Raw genomic sequence first — 23,362 nt, 5'->3', positions numbered from 1 at the left:
GAGACAACACTTCAAAGCGATCTTGAAAATGTCTGAGTACCTAATACCATCCAATTCTTCTGGAAAAACTGGTATTTAACAGGAATTCCAGGAAATCTCACCTGGAATTCCTACCTCAGGTTGAGGTTAGAAAAAAGTATGAATATTTCAGTAGATATTTCTATAGTGAGAACAATGAAGGTGAATGAAAGGGAATTTCTATACACTAATTCGATTGTCACGTAAAATAACACTCAGAAGCATGGCCTGGTCAAGGAATCAAACTTAGAACTGCATTTAAATTAATTAAGAGCAGACTACAGAATTCAGCTACGTACACATATTCAGCATAGAAATTTTAAAAATATATTCTTCTGTATTCATTTGACAAGGAAAAGAGAGGTAGAAGCATTCTATAATTATGCCACCTCCATCTTGTTAACATAAATTCTCTAAATTTTCTAAGAAAATAGTTTAAAATTTACTTAGAGGCCTCAATACCTCAAATTCAGTCCTTTTATATTGTTACAATAAAGCTATATCATGGAGAAATGATCATATCAGGAAGGTTTGAAGCTACAGTAATGTCTGTACCCCAACAAACTACTCCAACAAACCGATCACAGAACTATTCTAATGCTTTACCAATCCAAATACTTCTTCCCACCCCAACTTCTCACTCTGGAGAGCTAACCCACTGCAAAGTCCCAGGGAACTGTGGAACTTCATAACTAAAGTGCAAAGTTAAAATATCCCCAATCAAACCAGCTACCACCCATGTGCTCCTGCTCAGGAATGATTTCACTTAAAATCACTGAAGGTTAACAGCAGCACCTGTTTTTAGAGAACATTTCTTAACTGATACAAAGCAGCTCAACTGCTTAGATTTTATTGCTTTCATATTTTGTCTGTATGAATCTCCACGTGTATTTAGTGTATTTGTGTACTCACAGAGATATTTCTGTCCTTTCCCATTACTTCACATTTAACTTTGAGACAATTTGATTTCTACTACCACCACAGATTTAGAAGGACATGTCTGAAAAAGCACAGCAAAGGAAAGCAAATACCATTTATTTTTTTGCTAATAATTAACATTTACAATACTTTTCGTATCACTACTACTTTATTACTTAACTAGCAGTATTAACCACTCCGACAACTACACGTGCCTGCAATGACATCACCTCCTGACACTGCAGATTGGGACAACTCTGAGCCACCTTAAAAGGAATGTCAATAATGCGTACCACAGACATGACTTCGAAAATGAAGAAATCCCTACAGTACATGTCAATCCTATCTACCTTCCTTAGATTCACCTAAATCTAGCTGAAACATACTTTCCGTATTTCAATTCTGCCTCTGTTCACAGAATTTGAATCCTTTAGCCTTTATTACGTGTAATGGTATTGCATAGTCATGACAGTTCTGGTCTTAATTTCCTATTTTAGTCTTAATTTCTTCCTGTATTCAAGATGTTGATGCAAACCCTAAATTTAAGCTACAAAAATGCAGGTGTATTGGATATTGCCTTTAAGATATGGAGCTCGCAATTTTTTACAAAAGTAACTTTTAATCAGACATAAAGTTCAGAAACCAACCTACAGTGAAGCTAGTTCTGGGGCAGATCTATGAATGAAGGATCCAAACCTTACTGCTAAGGGTAGAAGCAACGAGAAGTTTGACTGCAAATGCAGTTCTGTTACTTTTGACAAGGCTTTCTATAAAGAGAATGAGGCCCGACAGTGGCTAAAAGAAGAGATGCCTTTTATTACTCTGTCAATTCTAGTGACTGAAACAGGCACTTGGTAAATTAGAACACATGGCTGTTCAGTTTGTACGGTGTAATAAGTGTCAGGGAGGCTGCACAAGCTGTTTTTGCCATTGAAGAGAAGCACCAATATAAGTTCCCCAAAATGAGGATGATATCACAGGACACACAAACTCAGATTTCAGAATGAAAACTCAGGGGCAACATATACAACTAATCCTCAGAACTGTCATGTATCCTTTGAGTGGAAAGAGGAGGAAGGGCAGCAGCACGGTTTTGCCCTAACAATGAATATATTACAGTGCTCAAAGAAGGCTGAAGATTCTGCAAGCTACATAGGTAACAGGAAGATTTCTGGTATCTATAGAGGCCACCTGATTTTTTTTTTCCTAGTTGCAGATAATTTAGTTTTCCAAAATACACTCAATTTCCTACTTCCACATACTATTTAACCAAATAAAAATCATGCTTTATTTAAAAAAAAGATCATGTCAGTAAGTTTCAGTAAGGCCTTTTGGGGCCTCCTGGCATTAACACCACATTCGACATTTTCATTAATCAGGACCAGGTAGTTCAAGCCACATGGGATTTGAGGCACAGTGTTTTCCTACCCCGAAGTGTTCATTCTAAATAAAAAAAATGAACCAAGTACAATCAAGTCTGGCCAGTTTTTGAGCATATACACTACAGAAAAACCTGTGTCAAGCACATTCACTCTACTGAACCATCACTCAAAATCTAAACAATTATATTGGGATCAAACACTAACTCCCAACAATCCTGTTTAAGGAAATAAGTTCTGAAGCAGCATGAAAATGTATGACCAGGTACGTCTGTAAGTCTTACTGGCAGGAGAAATACTGTGAAGTTGGTTGAAAATACTGAACTCACTTGTCCCAGTAAGGAAATGGTTATCAATAAGTGTGCTGTATAATCTCAGCTTTTCACCTCTACTTATTATCCCAAGCAGATCTAATTCTTCAGACACAACAATCCCACCCACTACCCACTTTTCTATCAAAATGCTTGGCCTTCCACTGATAACTCCTGAATATAGTTATGCATCATGATTGTAAAAATCTTGAATATGGGGAAGGAGTTCACAAGTAACATAGTTTAAAATAATTTACAGTCATCATTTCCTCATTGCTTCTCCATATTAAAAAAAAATAATGTAACCAATTTTGGTTTACTTACTATTATGACATTAATAGACTAAAAATTTCACCCCAGATGCAGATCCAGTGTGGAATAAAGCACATTATATTTCCAGTTCCTAATCCAAACAAAAGAAAGTGCTTATAAAAGCAAGCTACGGAAATTCACAAAGAAAGCACTGGTCAGGCTCCCTCCACTTTTACGCTAGCAGTGAATATAAGTAAACCTAAACTAAGGAATTATGGCACTAGTATTAAAAAAAAATGTATATAATTTATTTTTTTAAAATCAGTTTTTCTTGTCTCCCTCCTTGCTCAAGTTTCACAGCATACATATGGGTATGAATAAGGAAGGGATTCTTCACCCTAACTTCATGCACAGCAGCTTGAGAAATGTTTCAGATTAACATAAATGATAATACGCATACATAAGGCTGTCTTTCAGAGAGGTTGGATAATTTGTAAATGCAATGTTTACACAGATTGGGTCAAGTCAAAAGGTTTGTAATGTAAGTATGTAACTCATGTAAATCTGTTTATCACTGCTAAGGAACATGGGATGACTTCAAATGCTCACCATCTAATATACGTATTTAGTGCAACTCACGTGAATTCTCATTCCGATTTTTAATTACCGTGCAGTCTTCACAGACAAAAATGCACTAAGATTGCTCTTTTTTTCTTTTATTGGAACAATTAACATTAATCGTATATTACTTCACAGGCACTGCTTTTCTACACATTCATTACTAAAATAACAAACTGAATGAAGTTTGAATAAAAGTATTAAAGTAACTACAAGTACAGATGTTTACCCTTAAACGTATTTCTGTCAATATTTCCTTAGCCAGTGTTCGTAAGGAGGTAATGCAAAGCTTCATTTATACTCACTATATGTATCAGGACTCCCAACAAAAAAAATAAATTACAATTCCTTTAAAATTATTTTATATTTTTTTTTCCCAGACATAATTTTTGGTTTATACTGTATACAGTTTTACTGGCATAACTTGTCAAAATTCTTTGTGAAACCATAAAAGCAGGACCAGGATTTCATCCTATTAAATGGACCTTGTTGGCAGGAAGGGAAGACACTGCATTTGTTTTTACTTGAGATTTTTAAAGTTTTAGACAAAGAGTCTGAATACATGTCACTGTGGAGTCCATCTTCTTTTTTCACCTACCAGAGATTAAAGTAGCCAAAGGTTTCTTCCTACAGTTTCCAATCCACGACTTTAATTTCTATCTCAAAATCTTAAAATTAAATATCCACCCATCCATATGGAGATCCAGACATTTAGTTTTTTGGATCTATTAAAATCTACTTATACTGATAACAGCATAGGGACATATGATTTGGCACAGTAAACACAGGTTTAACAGCCTAATTGTTTGGACTTTGTATAGTGGATCATTATGTTAATGCCTCTGCAGTGAAGTGCTAAACAGGAATTCCCACAATGAAGACTTCTCATTGCTGACTGGGAAGGAAAAGGTAGGACATACCGGGGTAATTTGGGAAGGGACTGCTCTTCGGGACCACAGGCCACCGAGCTCTAACAAAGAGAAGAAAATATGCCACAACACAAAACGCCATGAATTACGTCTTTGTCTGAATAACCCAGGGACACCAGAGGATTATATCTTGGTTTTACAACCTTGCTTGGGAGGAAAGAGAGCTTCACAGAGCTTTACAGGATAAAGACATGCTCTATGGAAGTAAACAACTCTGCATATTAGATATTAGGAAGAAATTCTTTACTGTGAGGGTGGTGAGACACTGGCCCAGGTTGCCCAGAGAAGCTGTGGCTGCCCCCTCCCTGGCAGTGTTTAAGGCCAGGTTGGATGGGGCTTGGAGCAACCTGGTGTAGAGGAAGGTGTCCCTGCCTGTGGCAGGGGGGTTGGAACTAGATGATCTTTAAGGTCCCTTCCAACCCAAACCATTCTATGATTCTATATACGTAGAATTTCTTACGGTATTCAACCGTTTCTTGAGATAAACCTCATTATTTTGTTCTGCAGTTGCAATGATGGCACTGTACATTATGCTCCCTTAAATACTTTCTCCCATGTAAACAAAAATAACACTGATCCCAAATGACATCTGAACCTGCTCTGTCTTCACAGCCCCAGATTCATGGACGTGATAGAAAACTTGGCTTGCTTAGACGATTAAGAACGTCATTGTGGAAAGATTTTTGCTTTGGTAAAAGACAGACTAAATGAGAAGTTTTCCATGGTAACCACGTATTTTTGAAAGAATAAATATATGGTTAACATTTTTCATCCAATAATAAATTGGGTCAAAATAAAAAAATAAATAAAGGGCATCAACACAGCTATATATTTTCTAAGTTCTTTTTCGTAGTCTAATATTTCCTTCAGTTTGCTGAAAAAGTTTCATCATTGTTTTCCCTAAACTATGTCCACATTTAACCACCCAAAATGCACCTCCACTGCATAGGAGATCTGTCATTAACTCCTTCTGAAAAAAAAGTGAAATAAAATCACCCAGCATGAGAATACTACGGAATAAGTCAACACTAGCAGATGGTGTTTATTTTATCACTGCTTGTGTTAAAAATTACCACCTATTTCATCAGTTTCTTTAAGGTAAAACCTTCATATAAAAAGTGGAAAAGCTATTTTTTATAAGCTGTCATAGAACTCCTTAAAATATAAGCTCTTGTTTTCATGGCTTCCAGTTTTCTAGGACATGGTGCAATACACAGGAGATCGGTTTGTATAAATCTGACATGATCGAGTATTTTGCTAGCAGCTCAGTCTTTCAACACACAATCTGTTTTGTTTCTCAAGCAAATTTGCAAATTCTTTAGTTCAAATACCGGTGTTTTCCAGACAAATTCTGTAACAAGTGTTAAGTCTGCTCCTAGAAGAGGCACTTGGCAGAACTGTCAGCTTGTTTTCTTCTAGGACCCAATAAGCAAGAGAGTTTTATTGCCCCCTCAGTTTCCTACATTCTCATTATTTTATTTTATCACACACTGTTGGCTATGCGGTTTATATTCTCTGGTTGATTATTTCTTAACAAAACAGTATGTAGCATGAAGAGCAGTTGTACAACCTGGACTTGGCTACTTAAAGAAATCATTGCTATAGTCCCATGATAAAACCAGGTTTTGCTCATGTATTTTTGAAAGAATTTCCATTAAAATGGAAACCCAAAAAACTTCCTAGAAATGCAAACTCATATAATCCTCAGTAAGGCAAACCTACATTGAAAGCAGCAAAGTGAACTAAATTCCTCACTACTGTGATTTAAACAGAATTATTATAAACACTACCTGCAGTATCCATACACAGTATTTAAATACAATTTTCAAGAAAGTAAAAGGAGTTATTTATATCTGAGTACTACTGGACATCAGTCTACCATTCTCACTGATGATCTTAAATGTCATGCCACAGAGAGATCACCCTCCTAAATCAAATCCCCGTACTACCAGTTGTGTTTTGTATCTAAATGTCATACGCACAGGATAAAAATGCAATCCATTTTCTTCCTCCAGAAAGGGCATAATCCCTATCTTAATTAGAGTTCAATTGATAAAATCCCAAAATTACTTTATGAACTTACTTGCACATCACAGATGACCATACATCTTTGAGATAGTGGTATGCTTGCTGTAACAACGTATGATATATATAAAGAGTTTATTAACTATATTCATTCAAATCTCCTTTTGTTATTGACAGGATTATACATAAATTCAGAGACTATGGACTCCACTACAACATCCAGATTTGTATGTTCACAGTTTACTCATGATCATCATGTTGAAACTAACAGCAAAGATGCTTAAATCACACTACAATGGCTGCAAAGTGAACCAAAAGACAGGAAATGGTACAAAAAAGGCTGCCTGGACAACCACTGTTACTGCACTGCAACATCATTTTTAATTATTTGACTCACTCCTTTCTCCCTCCCTCTTAAGTCTTCTATTGCACTCAATGCTCGGGTAGGCTTGCACACACTGCACAAGGAACTAATCCTTTTATCTTCGTTATTTAACAAGAAGCACAGGCCTCTCACCTCTGGTTTGACAGTAGCATGCATTTAAGAAAATAACAACTGGGCCAAGAAACTGCATGCTACTGTCAAGCCAGAGGTGAGAATTAATACTACCGTCAAATATTTTTGAGTTGCTATACAGTCATTAACACATCCTCATGTTCTTCTTTATTTCTAGAGCCCTGAACAAACAATACCAAACATTAAAAGCAACATATAAATCAAAGTTGTTTGAATTGGGAAGGGTATCAGGTTGTCAGGGAAAAGAACTAAAACAAAGAGAAACAATATTTGATGAAAAGCCTCAAAGCTTCGAATGAGAAAAGACATTGTCCAGATGGATGCAATTTGTGGGGCAAAACCCTTCTGTGATCCTGGAAAATGCAATGCACTCAAGTATTATTCTTTGAGATTTAGTATGGCCTAAACAGCATAACTCATTAATTCTACCTGTGCCAAAATCTCTTCTGCAACATCAATAATCATGAATGCTTCAGAAATGCGTAGATATATACAACATCATTTCTGTTCTTTATTAATTACATGCTCATTACCAACCATACATATGCCACAATGGGCATTTTTTAGCATTATATACCAGCACTATGGAAATTTAATTGCTCTACCAAACGCTCTGACTCCCACTCTTCTAAGAAGAATGGAAACACAAAAAAATGGTCCTCATCTCCAGTTTGAAAACACACTGAGAATTCTTGGGTTGCATTAACTACGAAATAATCACAGATGCTCAGTACTTTCCAGAATTTTATGTAAGAAACTGTCCCATATTTGCTCAGACACTGTTTGAGATTCAAAGCATAATGCCATTCATGAGTTTTTACCAACAATCAAGTAATTATGGAAAGAAGTGTATCAGAAAATCAAATTGGGGGTGACAAGAAAACCTTGGTTTATGTCTCATTTAAATATTAAGTAAGCAGAATATTATTCCTAGTTAGGGCCCTAATTCAGCAAAGTATTTACTTAAGTGCTTAAATGAAAAGCCCAAATGGAAAAGTACTTCTCATGTATGTACTAGGTCACAGTTGCAATGGAAGAAAAGAATGAAATATCAAAATATGTCTGTCACCTCATTAGCCAGTCAAGTACAAGGCAAAAAATGCAGTGTTGAGGACAAAAAACTATAAAAAATGTCCCCTGCTAAATTAGTAAGGGCACGTACTGATACTGTAGTTAGTATAAGTGTACGCACCCAATGACTGAAAACCATTTTTTGAATTTGACAAACATCAAGAGGAAGATGTCACTGAATCATTATCTTTGTACTAAAATTCCTCAAGATGTCTTTGGATGTATATTACCACAGCTTGTTAATATTTTCTTTTGCTAAAAAGTACATTGCAAGCTTTTTTCCAAACATCTGCCGCCTCCCAAAGGAGTTTTGCTCTCAGGGAAACAAAAGGTGTGGGGCAGGGGGAGTAGTGGTACTTCAAAAAAAAAAAAATTGTCTATCAATGAGGTGATTCCCTACAAACAAAAAACCTAACAAAGCCCCCTGATTGTTTTGCACAGCCCCTAAGACACAAAACTTCAGTGTCACACCAAGTGTGACTGTCTGAATGTGAAACTCAGATCAAAAAAATTCAAACCAAGACTAAAGACAAGCAGAGCTATCACTACATCCTTCATGAGAAAGTCAGATTTAAGGATCGCTGCAGAAACATGTATCACATGCAAGCTTTTACCAAGGGGATTAAACATATGTAACTGCCTTTGGGAAAATACTGCTAGATACAGGTACCATGCTGTTCTCAAATTATGCCTGTCTGTACCCAGATCTGGCCTATCTTACATGTCTTAGCTCTCTTCCTCTCCATGTAATGAGCCCTGTCCCATGAAGCAACGTCAGCTCAAGGAAAACGCAGCTCCTTCACCACCGAGTGAAGAGCCCCAATAAAAAACCCACCCTTACTCAGTTCAATCAAATCAGGAAGGTAATACTCAACAATGAAATAGGAATAAGCAGTATAGAGAGATCAGGTTTTTTTCAGAGAATATAAATACCCAGGAGGAAAAAACAAACAAACAAATCCCACCATACATAATAAGCAGAACATAAAGAGAACAAGATTAATCATTGTAAATCCCACAAATTCTAAACTAGGTTCTAAGTTTACAAGGAATACAGTTTAAGCAAGATAAAAACCTTACGTATTAGAGAGTTCTTTGTCTCAGCCAGCTGCTGCCAGCTTGTCTGTCTGTCTTTCAATTTCTCAGAAAGGTGTGTGTGAAAATCTAAATGAAATAAAACAAATACATTTTAGAGATGGCTCTTTTCCTCCTTTTCTTCCATTCCATTCACCTTTGGTGCAATACAGCCAATAGAAATGTTTCACCTCCTCCCACCCATAGCGTTTCTGAATAATAAAAAATACATTACTCATTATTATCTAGAGATTGAGAATTCTTTTATCTTGTGATCAATGACATATGAAAAAAGGCATATTGAGTAGCAGTAGCACTGGTGAAATCTTGCTTTGCAGCAGGTACATACACCCACCCTTGGTATCATTAACCACAAACAGGACGGAGTGCATAAAAATCTGGCTATAGTACGTGTGTTAGAATTTAACCTGAAGTCCATGAAAGTTCCCACACATGCTGTACAGCAGGTATTTAAGATCATACTAACTTATTTTCATTGCATTATCCTATAGCCAAGTATGTACCATTACATCCTTCTAAAAGCTAATCTTTATTACTTAAAAACAGACTCTTAAGATACATTTGGAGAATGGACACTTTCAGCTGTAATAAATCACTTCTTGTTTATTGCAGCAGCATGATGACTTTTTACATTGACTGTCAACATACACAGGCTCATTCTGCTGCATCTCAACTAGACACGAACCAGTGAAACTGCGCTGTTGCAAGGACAATTTTTTTTTTGTTTTTTTGTCTCATAAAAACTCTCCAACTTTAGGAAGACAGATTTTTAATATATATAAAAAAATAATTCTTTAGCTTTGAATAGACTTTCTCTTTGACTAAAAAGAAAACAGGTTTCTTTTGGTTGCACAACTAATTCAAATATACCTGGATTTTGAAAACATGAAGTAATTACGAACTCTTCTTACATTTGAAAAGCATAAAATCAATTGAAAAATGTTACTGAATTTCGTAATAACAGGAGAGTTTTCAGATGTACTAAACAGGAAACATAAAACCTATTTTTGTTTATTTACACGAATTTCCTTGCATAAACCAGTAAGACAAGAAGCCTAATAATTAACGTATGGTCACATCAATTCTTGTTCTTCACTGCCTTTAAGGCTTCACTGGGAAATTATTTTAGTTGGTACATCTCAGGTTCAAATCCTTAATAATTTTTATAAGATAATAATTTAATCTTGCACCCAAGACTCACCAAATCAACAATGAAAATGTGTTCTCTATAGCACAGTAATTTCTTATATGCGAAGAAAAAAGGCAATGCATTGACACTTAAAGATACAAGAACAGCTGACCAAAACAACAGAAAATAAACCGCTTCACGTGCTAAAGATATAAGACAACAAATTAGCTATTTGTTAGAAGCATGAATATTTTGAACCTAAAACACCTGCAACAGAAATAACGTGAAACAATGACAGCTCCTGAGTTTTACATTGTTGGCTTTGGGGGTAAAAAGTAATTTTAAGGCACAAATTATACTTTTACAAACAATAAAACCAGACAGAGTTTATTAAACTGGCTAAATGTCTCCTTGCCACACACGAAATTCAAGTTTGATGTGGTATGACTATAAGTCATTTTCAGGTATTTTGGCTTGTGTCTCATTAATTCAGCTTTACTTTTGAAGATATAGAGTTTTGATTTAAAAGCGAGGAGGAAAAAAAGATTATTTTTCCACTTATTTTTCCATTATTATCTTTCCACTGAAAGATAATCCTAAGAACAATATGCAAGTGAAGCAAAGATATGTGAAGTGCAGAGCGCAATGACTATCAATATAAACACTTCGGTAAATAAAAAAAAAAAAATCATTGCAAATATCTTCATTTTGGTGTTACCAGCAATTGCCCCAAAAATACAATAGTAACAGTTGATGAGATTATTTTCATATTTTCGTATTTAAAAAATAACAGACGTTAAATGTAAGTAAACACATGCATACACAGGAATACATCAAAAAGGAAATCATGGAATTGCTTCGCTAAGCTTTTTTCTTTTCCTTTTTTTATGTGAAAATGGGACCAAACTCTTAAATACAGTGCAATTGTGTGGTATTTACAATTAAAGAACTTTAGTAGTTTGCAATTTTACACTTTGTTATATCACACCCTATAATACGCACATTTTTTAAATCCTTACTGTCTCTATTTTTGTTTTAACAGAAGTTTTGCTTTCATTTCTCTTTCCAGAGGAAAAACCAGAATTAATCCATCAACAGTTGATCTATTGACATTTTATCACATTACCCTTTAAGTTTGTGTGTGTTACTCAATCTGCTATTTTCTCTTTTTACCTGTCTGTGGCCACCTTGGGATATTTGATTCTCACAGTTACAAAGGGTACAGATGAGGGCAACAAACTGTTCCCCCAAGGAAGCTGAGCCATCCCTCTTTTTGATGTAAAACATCAAAAAGTAATGACTAAAATAAAAGTTTCCAAGCTCTGTTTCTCCAACAATTTAAAAAAAAAAAGTTCATTACCAATGCCCAAAGGAGAGAATAATTTAAATGCTGAGACACTTGAAAAATAGCATCATCTGAAGGAAAGTCTCCATGGGTATTACCTTCCTTTGACACTCACAGGGAGTTAAACCTAATTGCATTTAGGGTTATCTCTAGAAGCTACACTCAGAATCAAACATCCTCATGAGGACTATTGTTCTAACTAATCTACTTATTAGCTTTTATTCAGATTTAGTACAGCCTGTTATAAAAAACATCTCAAAGGGATAGTAATGGATTTTGCAATTATCAGGCAGGAAAGAATAGACTCTGACCTATAATCTTTGGCCTTACCAAAAATTAGGAAAAAAATCTTTTGTAAGTAAATCTTTAGATCATTAAGTTAATTTTAGTCCCTATCAGACTTTACATCTGGAAAAAGTAAAACCTGTGTGAATTTACTATGCTTTTCTCTTACACGTTCCTCTAGGACACAAACCCCTCAATGTCCACAGGTCCATTTGCTCTTGCAGTAACTGACAGAGAAAGAAATCTGGTTCTGTACATTACTTTCAAAGATGATGTCTCAAGCCCCAGTTTAAGTTAAAAAACAATGCTGATACAGCCAATTTTAAATACTTGTATAAATACTAGCAACACTTTTTGAAAATTGAGAGAACAAATTCTGCAATTCCTAACCCGGTCTCCTGTGAGGTACACGATGTTCAGACTAGCTGCTTGTCTTCTGCACATTATTCAGCAAACACATTTTCTCCTCCTTTCCTCACAGCAGCCTCCTGAGAAACTGATACTCCGCTTCCACCATTCTATTACTTCTTAACATTTATCTAATCTCCTTCACACCCCAACAGTCTCCCACAAGGCCTGGCACGCTGATGAGACCTACATGACATCTTCTTGCTGTCCGACAGAAAGTCTGACAAGGAAAGGTTGTAATAACTCTCCCCATTTTCATTCCCTCTTTATTGCTATGCTGTGTAACCAGCAACCAGGAGGCACCTCTGAACACCTTTTACAGCATGAAAACTTCTTGCATTTTATAAGGCTTGCTTCCTCTACCCATAATTCTTATGCCTCTCTGTCAACATTCAGCTAGAAAATAACTGTGGAACTTTAAATATGACCAGAGCCTAAATATCCTCCTAAGCTCTGTTCTCATTTTCCCTCTTCTATTTATGAAAGTGGCATAATCCAATTTTTACTGGCAATAAACAACAAAAAGACGGTTTATTTTTATAAACTAACACTTCAGAAGCATTGAAAAAAGGTCTTACAAATAAATACCCTTAATTTCTTGTGCTGGTTTTGGTTGGGATAGAGTTAATTTTCTTCATAGTTGCTAGTATGGGCTATGTTACGGATTTGTGCTGGAAAGTGTTGATAATACAGGGATGTTTTAGTTATTGCTGAGCAGGGCTTACAGAGACTCGAGGCCTCTTCTGCCTCACCTGCCCGCCAATGGGAAGCACTGAATGAATTCCTTGCTTTGCTTTATTTGCATGCGTGGCTTTTGCTTTACCTATTAAACCATCTTTATCTCAAATCACGAGTTTTCTCTTACTCTTCTGATTCTCTCCCCATCCCATCATGGGGGGAGTGAGCAAGCAGCTGCGTGCTGCTTAGTTGCCAGCTGGGGTTAAACCACATTATTTCTCAAGCTGCTTCCCCTCCCTCCTCATATTCACACACAAACATCCAGTAACGAACACTTGCTCCATTTCTGTCACACCTACGCGCCTAAGGCTTGTCCCAATTGTCTCCGATTTCCCCTCTATTGCACACTTTCAGTAAGCGGTTGTTGTTCCTGTTAGTAACTTAGTACATTTTCATTGCTGTTTGCTCAACATCTATTACTGATCATTACGTTTTTTTGAGGAATAGGACAAAAACTGTAACAACTGACAGAACACACTCTCAGTACTGGGCAGGTCAAAGCTCTGAGGGAACTGGGGTTATTAAGTCTGGAGAGAAGGAGCCTGAGGAGAGACCTTATCGCTCTATACAACTACCTGAAAGGAGGCTGTAGCAAGGTGGGGGTTAGTCTCTTCTCCCAAGTAACAAGCAATAGGACAAGAGGAAACTGCCCCAAGTTGTGCCAGGGGAGGTTTAGATTGGATATGAGGAAAAATGTCTTCACCGAAAGGGCTGTCAAGCACTGGAACAGGCTGCCCAGGGAAGCGGCTGAGTCACCATCCCTGGAGGTATTTAAAGGCATGTAGATGTGGTGCTGAGGGACATGGTTTAGTGGTGGGCTTGGCAGTCCTAGGTTAACAGTTGGACTCTATGATCTCAAAGGTCTTTTCCAAACAAAACGATTCCACGATTCTATGACCAGCAAGAGATCTACTGCACCAGGAGCTGGATTTTCCAAGGGCATTGCCATGTCTTTTATACAGAATCAACTAAGCAATTAGCTATGTTAGAAACAACAGTACAGGACTTAAAATCACAAATACCTTCATTTTGATTTTCATTTCCTCTGGACTAATAAAAGCATTAGGATGTCCTAGCATCATAAGAATTCAGGGAAATACATAATTCAGATCAGCACTTTAGCAGAGCGCATAGACGTGTCTATTTCTTTGTGCAGAAGTCTGTTGACACAAACTTGAAGTGAACTGAAACTAAACTTCAAGTGGACTTATTTATGTAAAATTAAATGTTTTCTCCTTGTCTTATTTCCAAAAAGAATTAAATACAGGCCCTCTTAAATCCAAATGAATATGTCTACATAGGAGTTTCACTCAATTTCACAACACCACTTTCAAGTCATGCCACTAAATCACTGGTAATTTGGATGAATCTTCTCAAATGCCCCTGAACAGTCAAGTCCTAAAATATTCGTAATTGCCTCTTAATTAATTGACTTGCATAAAAAGAAAAACTCTTAAGTGAAACTTCATAACACTTTTGCTCTTCCTCACTTGTTTCCTTCTGGTTTTGTTTTGCTTTGCTTTTTAAAGTAAGGGTCAATTTAACAACTATTACCTTATGCTGTTAGGAATGGGTTAGTAACCCCACACAGGTCAATGACTCAGCTATGGGTCAACATCCCCATAATTTATAAAACCATAAGCCACAATTCTCATGGGAATAATTTCATAAAAACTAAGAAAAGGATCAGTCTCAAGTAGCAACTACAGGTACTGTATGGTTGCTTTCTCTTTCTCTAATACCTCTTCCATGCAAGTCTCCCTCCCAAATAACACCTTACTACTATTTCAGCCTCTGTTCAAACGACTATGTTTTTAGATAAAAAACTTAATGCCTGGAAAGACCAATATCTGAATTATTAGGCCAATAGGGGGAATTTAAATTACTGAAGTACAAACTAAACAGTTCCTGGTGAAAGTATAACTTTTTCAAATCTATTTGAAAAAGAAAACAAACCATAAACCCAGTATCCTTACATAAATATGGTGACAAAATTCACATTAACCAAGTTCTACAACAAAAGTGGTCAAGTACAAAGTTTAAATTTAGAGGGGACTGTATGCATTGTACTACAACCAATCAACACTTCAATTAAAGCACCCACTGCTGTTCTTCGTCACTTTCGGTAGCACACAAAACTGAGTAAACAAACACTATATAGAGAAGGCTAAAAAGAATTTAACTTTAAAAAGAATTCCTTAAAAAGAATTTTTCTTCATATCGTGGGATACAGATTGATATCCTGTACTTTTTCAGCTTGAAAGTGTAAACAAAGAATAAGTCAACCAAAATGTAAAAAACTATCTGCCATGTACTACTTTGGTTTATTCCCTTACAAAAAAAAAAAAGGAAAGTTAGCTGCTCTTGGTAAGATTGCTCTTGTTTTAATTTATCAACCAATGTCAGCAGAATGAAGCACTGTGACAGCTGTGAAATAAACATTAATGGACTCATAAAACAATGGAAAGAAGGTTTTTCAGTATAAGCATGCAATTGTAATAGCGCTAAATTATTATAACCACACGTTGGGTGTTGTGTCACCCTGCCCCTCCTCCAAAACAAACAAACAAAAAAAGCAAACCACCAAAACATGATCTCTTCTGTCAAAAGAGCAGTGTAAAGCTAAGACATATGGACAAAAAAGGTAGGAAGGACCAAAGTGCTACCACATTAGTCCTACTGACACACTGGGCAATGACCTGACTATCCCATAAGCCCTACCACATCCTGTATGCTACCACTGTAGCTCATTGCTCATTTAAAATCAAGCAAGCCCCTTAAAAACATAAAGCAGCACTAAACCAAATACATACGGCTGTGTTCCTAGGGAGCTGGTGATCGAGATCAATGTTCTAGCAATAATAATGCCTTACAAAACAAAACAAAGAAGCTCTTAAAGTAACAACTTCAGCATCTGACTTCCTCATTAGTTATGTTCTTCACTGTTAAGAATTAATGTTTTGTTTTTAAATTGTTACGGCAAGTTAATTGATTGATGAGCCTCAACCACCTTTAGACCTACTTTTACTTACTGATCTCTCTTCTCTTTCTACAGCAAGTTCTAGTACTGGAAAAAAAAAAATCAAATTACAGTTTTCAGGTATTTTAGTTGGTAAAATCTAATTTGTCATCTGTGCCTGTAAACAATTTTGAAGAACACACAATTCACAAGAAGACAAGTAGACAAACTTACTGTCTTACTGTGGTATTTTTTGGGGAAAAAAATTACAAAGGACAAGATCTCAATCTCAAATTTTACCAACTATGTCTTCAGCCTCTATAATGAGATCACCTATAGCTTTGACACAAAACTATTCTCAATACTTTTCAACAATGAATCTAAGTACAACCTGTAGCGCGTCAGATCAAAGACCTTTTATCAAATCTCTAGCCTAATGAAAAGTACAAAACTAGAGTAAACTTATGATGAAAATACTTCAGAATAGCTGCTGAAACTCCAGGAGTTCGTCTCTCAGATTTCCTAAAATTTTTATTCAACAGCCCTGGTTGGATTTTTCTTCCATCAGTTTCTCAAGTCTGGCTTTGAATCAGTGTAAATTGTTCGTATTGACAAAGTCCATGGACAAGAAGTCCAACAACTTCCCTGAACGTTATATGAAGTAGATTTTTATTCATTTTGGATCTGCTGTTTGTTAATTTGATGTTGTATAGTTCCCATATGGGAAAAAAGCAATGAACAAACATGCCTTATTCACATTCTTTACGTCACTCACCACTGTACAGACTCCCATCATGTCACCAGTCGCTGGTTTTTTTTTACGCTAAAGAATATTAAAGTCATTCTTCACAAGGCAACTATGCCATACTTCAGGTAACCCATCTCACTGGCTCTTACCTTTTGCAGTTCTACTTTATCGTTCTTTAAACAGAAGAACGAGACTTCAACACATTGTTCAAGGTAGGGACACCCCACACCTTTATACAATGGCAGTGATGATATTTTCTGTTTTGTTCTTTATCTAACCTCTCCACTGGTTCCTTTTGTTTGATGTAAGAAGGGTGTTGTTTGCATTATTGTAGTATCATATGGATATCCTTTCATAGGATTGTCCACTGCTGCACTAATATAACTTTCCTGAATAATAACAGACAATTCAGAGCCCACCATATTTCCTCATCAGTTATCAATTTCACCTGCTATTTTCTCTCCTACCCATTCAGCACCATAAGATTCTTCAAGAAATTTTTCACTGTCTTTGTCTTCACTACCCTGGATAACACTTGGCATAGAGAAAACAATGACCTCAGTATGTATCTGTTTTCCCAGCTCATTCAAAAAAACCCACCAAAATTAAGTTTGCCCCATGAATGGAACACCAAAGTGCAGGAGGAGGCTGTAACACACTCAAAAAAACCAGACAAATTCAGCTCTTTTATGTAACAACCTATATTTACCTTACACATCATGCAGGCTGCTTCCCTCTGCATACAACATAGGCTAGTAACAAATACCCTCATCTGTTTCCTGATAGATAGAATCTAGCCTTAAGGACCCTGCCCAGTTTCCACAAACCAAGCAGTTATAGAAGAGCCAGAAGAACTGCCTGGACAAGACAGATATACATAAACATATTATAAGTTTGTGCTGTGCACTGAGCGAGAGAAAGCATTAGACACAATGACTCAAAAGGGATAACATTTTAGAGTAAATAAACATAGACAATACTTTCTACATGTACCAGAAGGATATTTATGATGTGAACAACAATGCAATATATTCTATCTAAGCTACAAATACTGAGTCATGTGGTAAGCGACCTAGTTTCCTTTTCATTTTAAGTGTATTTTTAGTTATTCCCTGTTGATTTATGTTTTCATTAAAGCCTCAGGGATATGTCTTTCTGAAGTCTGCTGGAGGCTGAATGGACATATGATGCTTTGTAAAGAACACCTAGGCATTTTTGCCCAATGTTCTCTCTTGCAAAGTCATATGTCTAATAGGAGCTCAATTGAACAGAAAATAAGCATCATTTGTTTACCTCTATCTTATCTTTTCTTCAAAGGAATTTAAATGCAAATGTGAAATAGAATGAGCTCCAAGAAATGCATCGACTAGTAGTGCAGCCTTATGACTACAATCAACAAAGGAAAGGAGACTCTCTGCTCACTGCCACAGCATTCTGCAGTTGGCAATACTAGCAGTGTTCTGTACATCTTATTTTGCAACTGAATTTATATAGAATTACTTTGAAAATCATCCCAGTATTTATACAGAAGTGGTGTAATTCATTTCCATAACCTTGTGGAACGGCATATAACATTTTATGTAGACAATTAAGGAGATTATATAGATTTGAGACAGAAAAGACAACTCACCGATCCAGAAAGCCCTTGCCTCCGATTGTGCAGAAGATGCATTAGAAGAGTTTTCTTTTTGGAGAATTCTGAGCTTAATTTGCAATAAATAGAAACTTCCAATTGTTCTCAAACCAGAAATGTAAAGTCACAGAAATGAGGTCCACTGTTGTCAATTTTTTTTTTTAGTATCAAAATGGACCCTAAAGCTTCAAAATTTATGTATGGACTCCAAAAGTTCAGAGCAATTAGTAGCTGATTTTTTTGGCTTGCCCCTTCTCTACCACTAAATTAACTTACAACATTAGATTCTGTAAAATAAAAAAAGCACAAAATATTGCCGAAAGACCTAGCTTCAAATGAAGGCTCAATGACAGTAGTTATTATATCAGGACAGTCTAGGTTTCCCTACAGCAACTCTATAGAGTTGTGTGCGTGATGACAGCTCTGTGTCCTCTGAAGGCTATTCTTACTTTATCCTGTCTACTTTCGCATACTCCACAAGTTCAGTTTTAAGCTGCAGTTTTCAAGTATTTTGTCAATCACAGTTTATCAAATGCATTCTGCTAAGGCAGCTGTCAGGACAAGATTCAGCAATGACACGCTGTCTTAGTTCCTGTTCACTCCACCCTTAAGTCACCATCCCTTATTTTTATCTCTGAGGAGGAGAAATACTCTGGCTAGAAAAGACTCTACCAGTTCACTAAACAGGCAGTTGGGTCCCTATGTTGGCAAGGCTCCTGATCAACAGAACTAGGAGTACCAATAAATTCTCAGCAGCCCATTTATGCCTACTTTTTCCTTATCATAAGTGCTATTCTGAAAATACTACTGGCACTCTACACATAGAAGTGATTGAGTAAAAAGATACAGTGCAGGTTGTCGATTTATCCTGAAATAGCCTCTAGTGGATAAAAGCCATCTAAACCACAGCAGAAGACAGTGCTATTACACAGAATTGCCAAATTCCCCAGAAAACATTCCAGACAAAATTGTGGCCTCTGTTAGACACACATGCAAAATGATGACAGCATACATCACTGTTTGTGTACACAGTGAAAGATCAGTGCATCCTGAAGTATTTTCTTATAAATCCTGGCAATTAAGAACTTCATGGCATCTTACTCCGTATAAATGTTGTAAGTGATATTTCATAAAGGCTAAAACTGGGATTACGCCAAACTTGCCTTTTAGCATTAATTGTGTTATTGATTATATTACCTAAAAGAATGCTCACTTATAATGATAAATCATGACTGGCAAAAAAAGTAGAAATCTGTTTTTTTTCACTCTTCCACAGTTATTATCATGGAAATGCCATACACAGACAGCTTATCTCCAAGTATTTTATTTGATCAAAATGAGTGCCATTTGATCCTATACATGGTCTATTGTGGGATGAAGAAGGAAGTCTGAAAAGTAGATCCAGTGTTAATCTATATCAAAACCTTCTGGTTTAAAGGGAACAGAACGAAGAAAGTTCCAGCCTTCATTAAAGAGAAAGCAAGAAAAAGGCGAGGTAGTGACTTGAATTTTAGAAATGCTGAATATTTCCTGCACCAGTGGAGGTTAACAGAAACAGGCTGGCATTTGAAAACAGACCTTATGAACTCCTGACAAAATTTTCAATTGTTGCCCATCTTTTAAGTCTTATTCATTGTCCATTTATGCCATATAAGAAGGAACAAAGCAATAAATCAGCCACAGTAGTCTCAAAACTAAGAGAAAAATCATTAGGATATAAGCAGAGACATCAAACTACATTAAAACAATGTCTGAGTGCCAACCCTAGCATGAGAGAAGGTCAGAAACAGCTAGAGGCGAGAGTAAGGGTGCACAAAGAAGTCAGAGCCAACTTGGCTAGTCACCTAAATTGAAAAGATTTCACCTTTTACTGCTCATGACTCACTGAGACCCTGGTATTCATGTGAGACTCATTAAAGTAACCATTATATCTACCTCAGTATTGTACGTCCTAGAGTTGCCATTCTGGACACCTACAAAAGAGTGAAAGAGCAAGAGAAGCATTTTGTGATACCTCCCAGCTATAAGCCCTTCCCCCTCTCAACGATCTTCCCTTATAACATGTATAACACTCCATAAAAAAAACCCCAGGATTTACATCATTGCTCTATCACATTACAAATGGAATAAATGGTCTGAGATAAGCAAGATAAAATTAAGTTAAAACAAATTCTAGATTAGAGGGTGAGGCAGAAGAGATCTAATGTTCAGCTATGTAAAGGAAAGTGATTAGTCTGATGTGTACTGCAGGAACAGATGAAGGTGTAAAGGCAAAGTAACACTGCAAGGAAGGTACCGTTGGATGTATCAGCAAAAGTTTGTACATAACGCACCAAAAGTAAAAAGGTTTCGGCTGAGGAATGTATATCAAATTTGAAGTTTAATGATGTAGATAATTTAGAAGATATGGAAGAAACTAACTTGAACATTAAGGCATTTATAAAACAAGGCTTGCAAAAGAGTTGCTTAGTCTGGAGAAGCCAACTGTAGGTTAGAAAAAAAAGTTGAACTAGCGATCAATGAGTCAACGTGCCCATTAACAGCAGGAGAAATAACGACATAAACTTTAGCAAGACGGATTGATATTGAACACTCCAAAATATCTTCTAACTGGAAAGTTATTAACAAATGAAACAATTATGAAGAAATTGTAGAGTCAGTGTCACTGAATGCTTCCAAGAATAGGTCAGGGAAATATCCAAGGGATAGCACACTTGGACAGAGGATGATCGGTCAAAAAAGAAAAAACCAAACCCCTACACAAATACACACCAGGATGACTTTAGGTATAAATAGAAACCTAAATCCCAAGTTCTTCTACTTATCTAGCAAGTTCTTGCTCAGTATAGTGACCCTCGAAACTTTTTAATCACCTGACTTTTGTTTGTCTGCTGCACAAGGAATTTAAGCACTTTACTCAAGGTTGCAAACCCTACTCCAAAAGCAAGGAATATTAGAAACAGCACTCAGCACAACATGTGTATACAAGTTCTTTTGTGAACCTGAGCAAGCATGTCCCTTCCAACTTGGTTTCTAGGACTGAATGTAAAAAACAGGGTTTTGTTTGTTTGTTTGAAAGTGCAACAGTTGTAATTCTTTAGCCATTACTGTGACTGAGAGAAGTTCAGCAAACCTTTCAAAGACAGATCCTGTTCCTTGTTCTCCTTTATCACTCTCTATATACACAAAATTAATTTAGAAGTTAATACAAAAACTGTACCTCACGTTCACAGCTAGTTTTCCTGGTGAAAAACTGCTAAAAACGAAACTACATAGGTAGTGTCTGCCTTTGCACACTCCATACTGGCATGTAAAGGAGCAATGAACTAAAAAATCTGTAGAAAAAGTTGGAGTAAGAGTCAGTATACCTGAAAAGACAGCTGAGTAGGTGATAAAACAAACACGCAGCATAATTGGTTACAATTCTGTTAGATCTGGGAAAAAAAAACAGCTCAAAAGCTCCAAGGACCAATAATCAGAGAGGATTGTCCTGAAGAAATATGTCCAGATTGCAATAGGTGTAGCTGAGCATTTTATTCCTCCAAGGCAAACAAACTTAACACCTCACACATCCTTTCAGGTAAAGGATTAGGTATCATCCAGACACTATGACTCTATTCAGAATGAGGCAGGGAGGGTGTTGGCCCCATATATAAGGCCATGTTTCCTCTCCTTGACACTCCTGCACAGCACTCTTGGTTCAAGCTTCTATCCTCTTTTCATGCTGGGTACAAATACTGAACACATCACTATTTTTCAGTGGATCCAATGAGTGCATTAGGATGGAAAGGATGCTTTATGTATCAAATACTACATGGAACTTCTAGTTTGCCAGCTAATGTAAAAACATGCCAAGAGATAAATTTAAGAACACAATAAAAAGAACTTTCACGTGCCAGTATTTTTTTTTAGATTTTCTTTTTAGTACTAGCCATTGGGCCAATTTATATCAGTCTGAAAAAAAGAACAGTTGCTTTAAAAAAATCATTTTCCTCCTTCAATGTATGTAATCTCCCAATTCAGAGAAGATGACACAACATCTCCCCTCAGAAACAGGCCTACTAAACTGTATTTTCTAGATGGTGCACTAAAATGAACAAGGGATTAATGTGCACAGTATGACAGAAATGTTTATCTAATTGTCAAGAAAGCAGAACAAAGAGATGCAGTAACATGACTCTTCCAAAGAGAGGTGTTACTTAAGCACTGCCAGCAAGATGACCACTGGTTCCTGTTTAGTTTTGCAGGAAAGACAAGAGAAAGGCAATAGAAATGTGTTCCAGGCTGCTTAGAAGGCTATATGGAGACACAAGAACATAGGCAGGAGAGGACAATTCAAGTGAGTGAATGGGTCTTTAGAAACCCCTTTTCTGAACAGCAGACAGGCTGTGCCTCAGCCCAGGAGTAATCCCCCAATTGCCATTTCTTCCTTTCTTTCACAATACCGCTGCTGTGGCTAGCGAGGGACCGAGCAGTGCTTAAACAGGGATGTTAAGTACCTCACCAGTCACCCATGGGCCCATGAGCTGTACGACAAGTCGGGCTATTGTGTGGTGCATTAAAGGTATCAAATCATCTAGGAGTAAAGGTATATATCAGAAAACATGATTTAAAACCCAGCCTTTACTGTATGCAATGATGTTTATCGCCCATAAAACGTATATGGCTGCTGATCATATTTCAACACAGACACACCTATGGTTGTAAAACCAGCACTCTTCTGAACTAGGGAGCGAACAGAGTTCAGCAATTATGACAAAGAACCTCTCCTTTATAGAGGAAGTTGCAAATGTACTAATTCACCTCTGGATATAAGGATTTTACAAAGTAGCATAGCATGATACAATTAATATATTAATTGATGAAGCAGCCAATGGCACTCAGACATTTCAACTAGTCTGTCACAGCTGAGAGGCCTTTTCTGTCTCAGCTTATTCAGAACTACTCAGTCTTCTTATTTCATCACAAGCACTTGCAAATATTT

General features: G+C 36.6%; 1 protein-coding gene across 3 annotated transcripts in view; it reads right to left on the bottom strand.

Annotated features, from left to right (window-relative positions):
• The window catches only part of TENM2 (teneurin transmembrane protein 2), a 523,470-nt gene that overhangs the window by 297,717 nt on the left and 202,391 nt on the right, over window positions 1-23,362 (bottom strand). Inside the window, exon 3 of one of the 3 annotated variants that reach the window (XM_068417288.1) lies at window positions 9,119-9,202. The exons of the other annotated variants lie outside the window; for them this stretch is intronic. Within the exon in view, the coding sequence (XP_068273389.1) occupies window positions 9,119-9,202 (84 nt within the window). The remainder of the gene's footprint in view (window positions 1-9,118; window positions 9,203-23,362) is intronic. 3 annotated transcript variants of the gene reach the window in all.

The sequence above is a fragment of the Nyctibius grandis genome, chromosome 22 (genome assembly GCF_013368605.1).
Source record: "Nyctibius grandis isolate bNycGra1 chromosome 22, bNycGra1.pri, whole genome shotgun sequence".
In the NCBI taxonomy this organism is placed as follows: Eukaryota; Metazoa; Chordata; class Aves; order Nyctibiiformes; family Nyctibiidae; genus Nyctibius; species Nyctibius grandis.
Note: the sequence above shows the minus strand (reverse complement) of the source record. Positions and strands in the feature narration are given on the sequence as shown.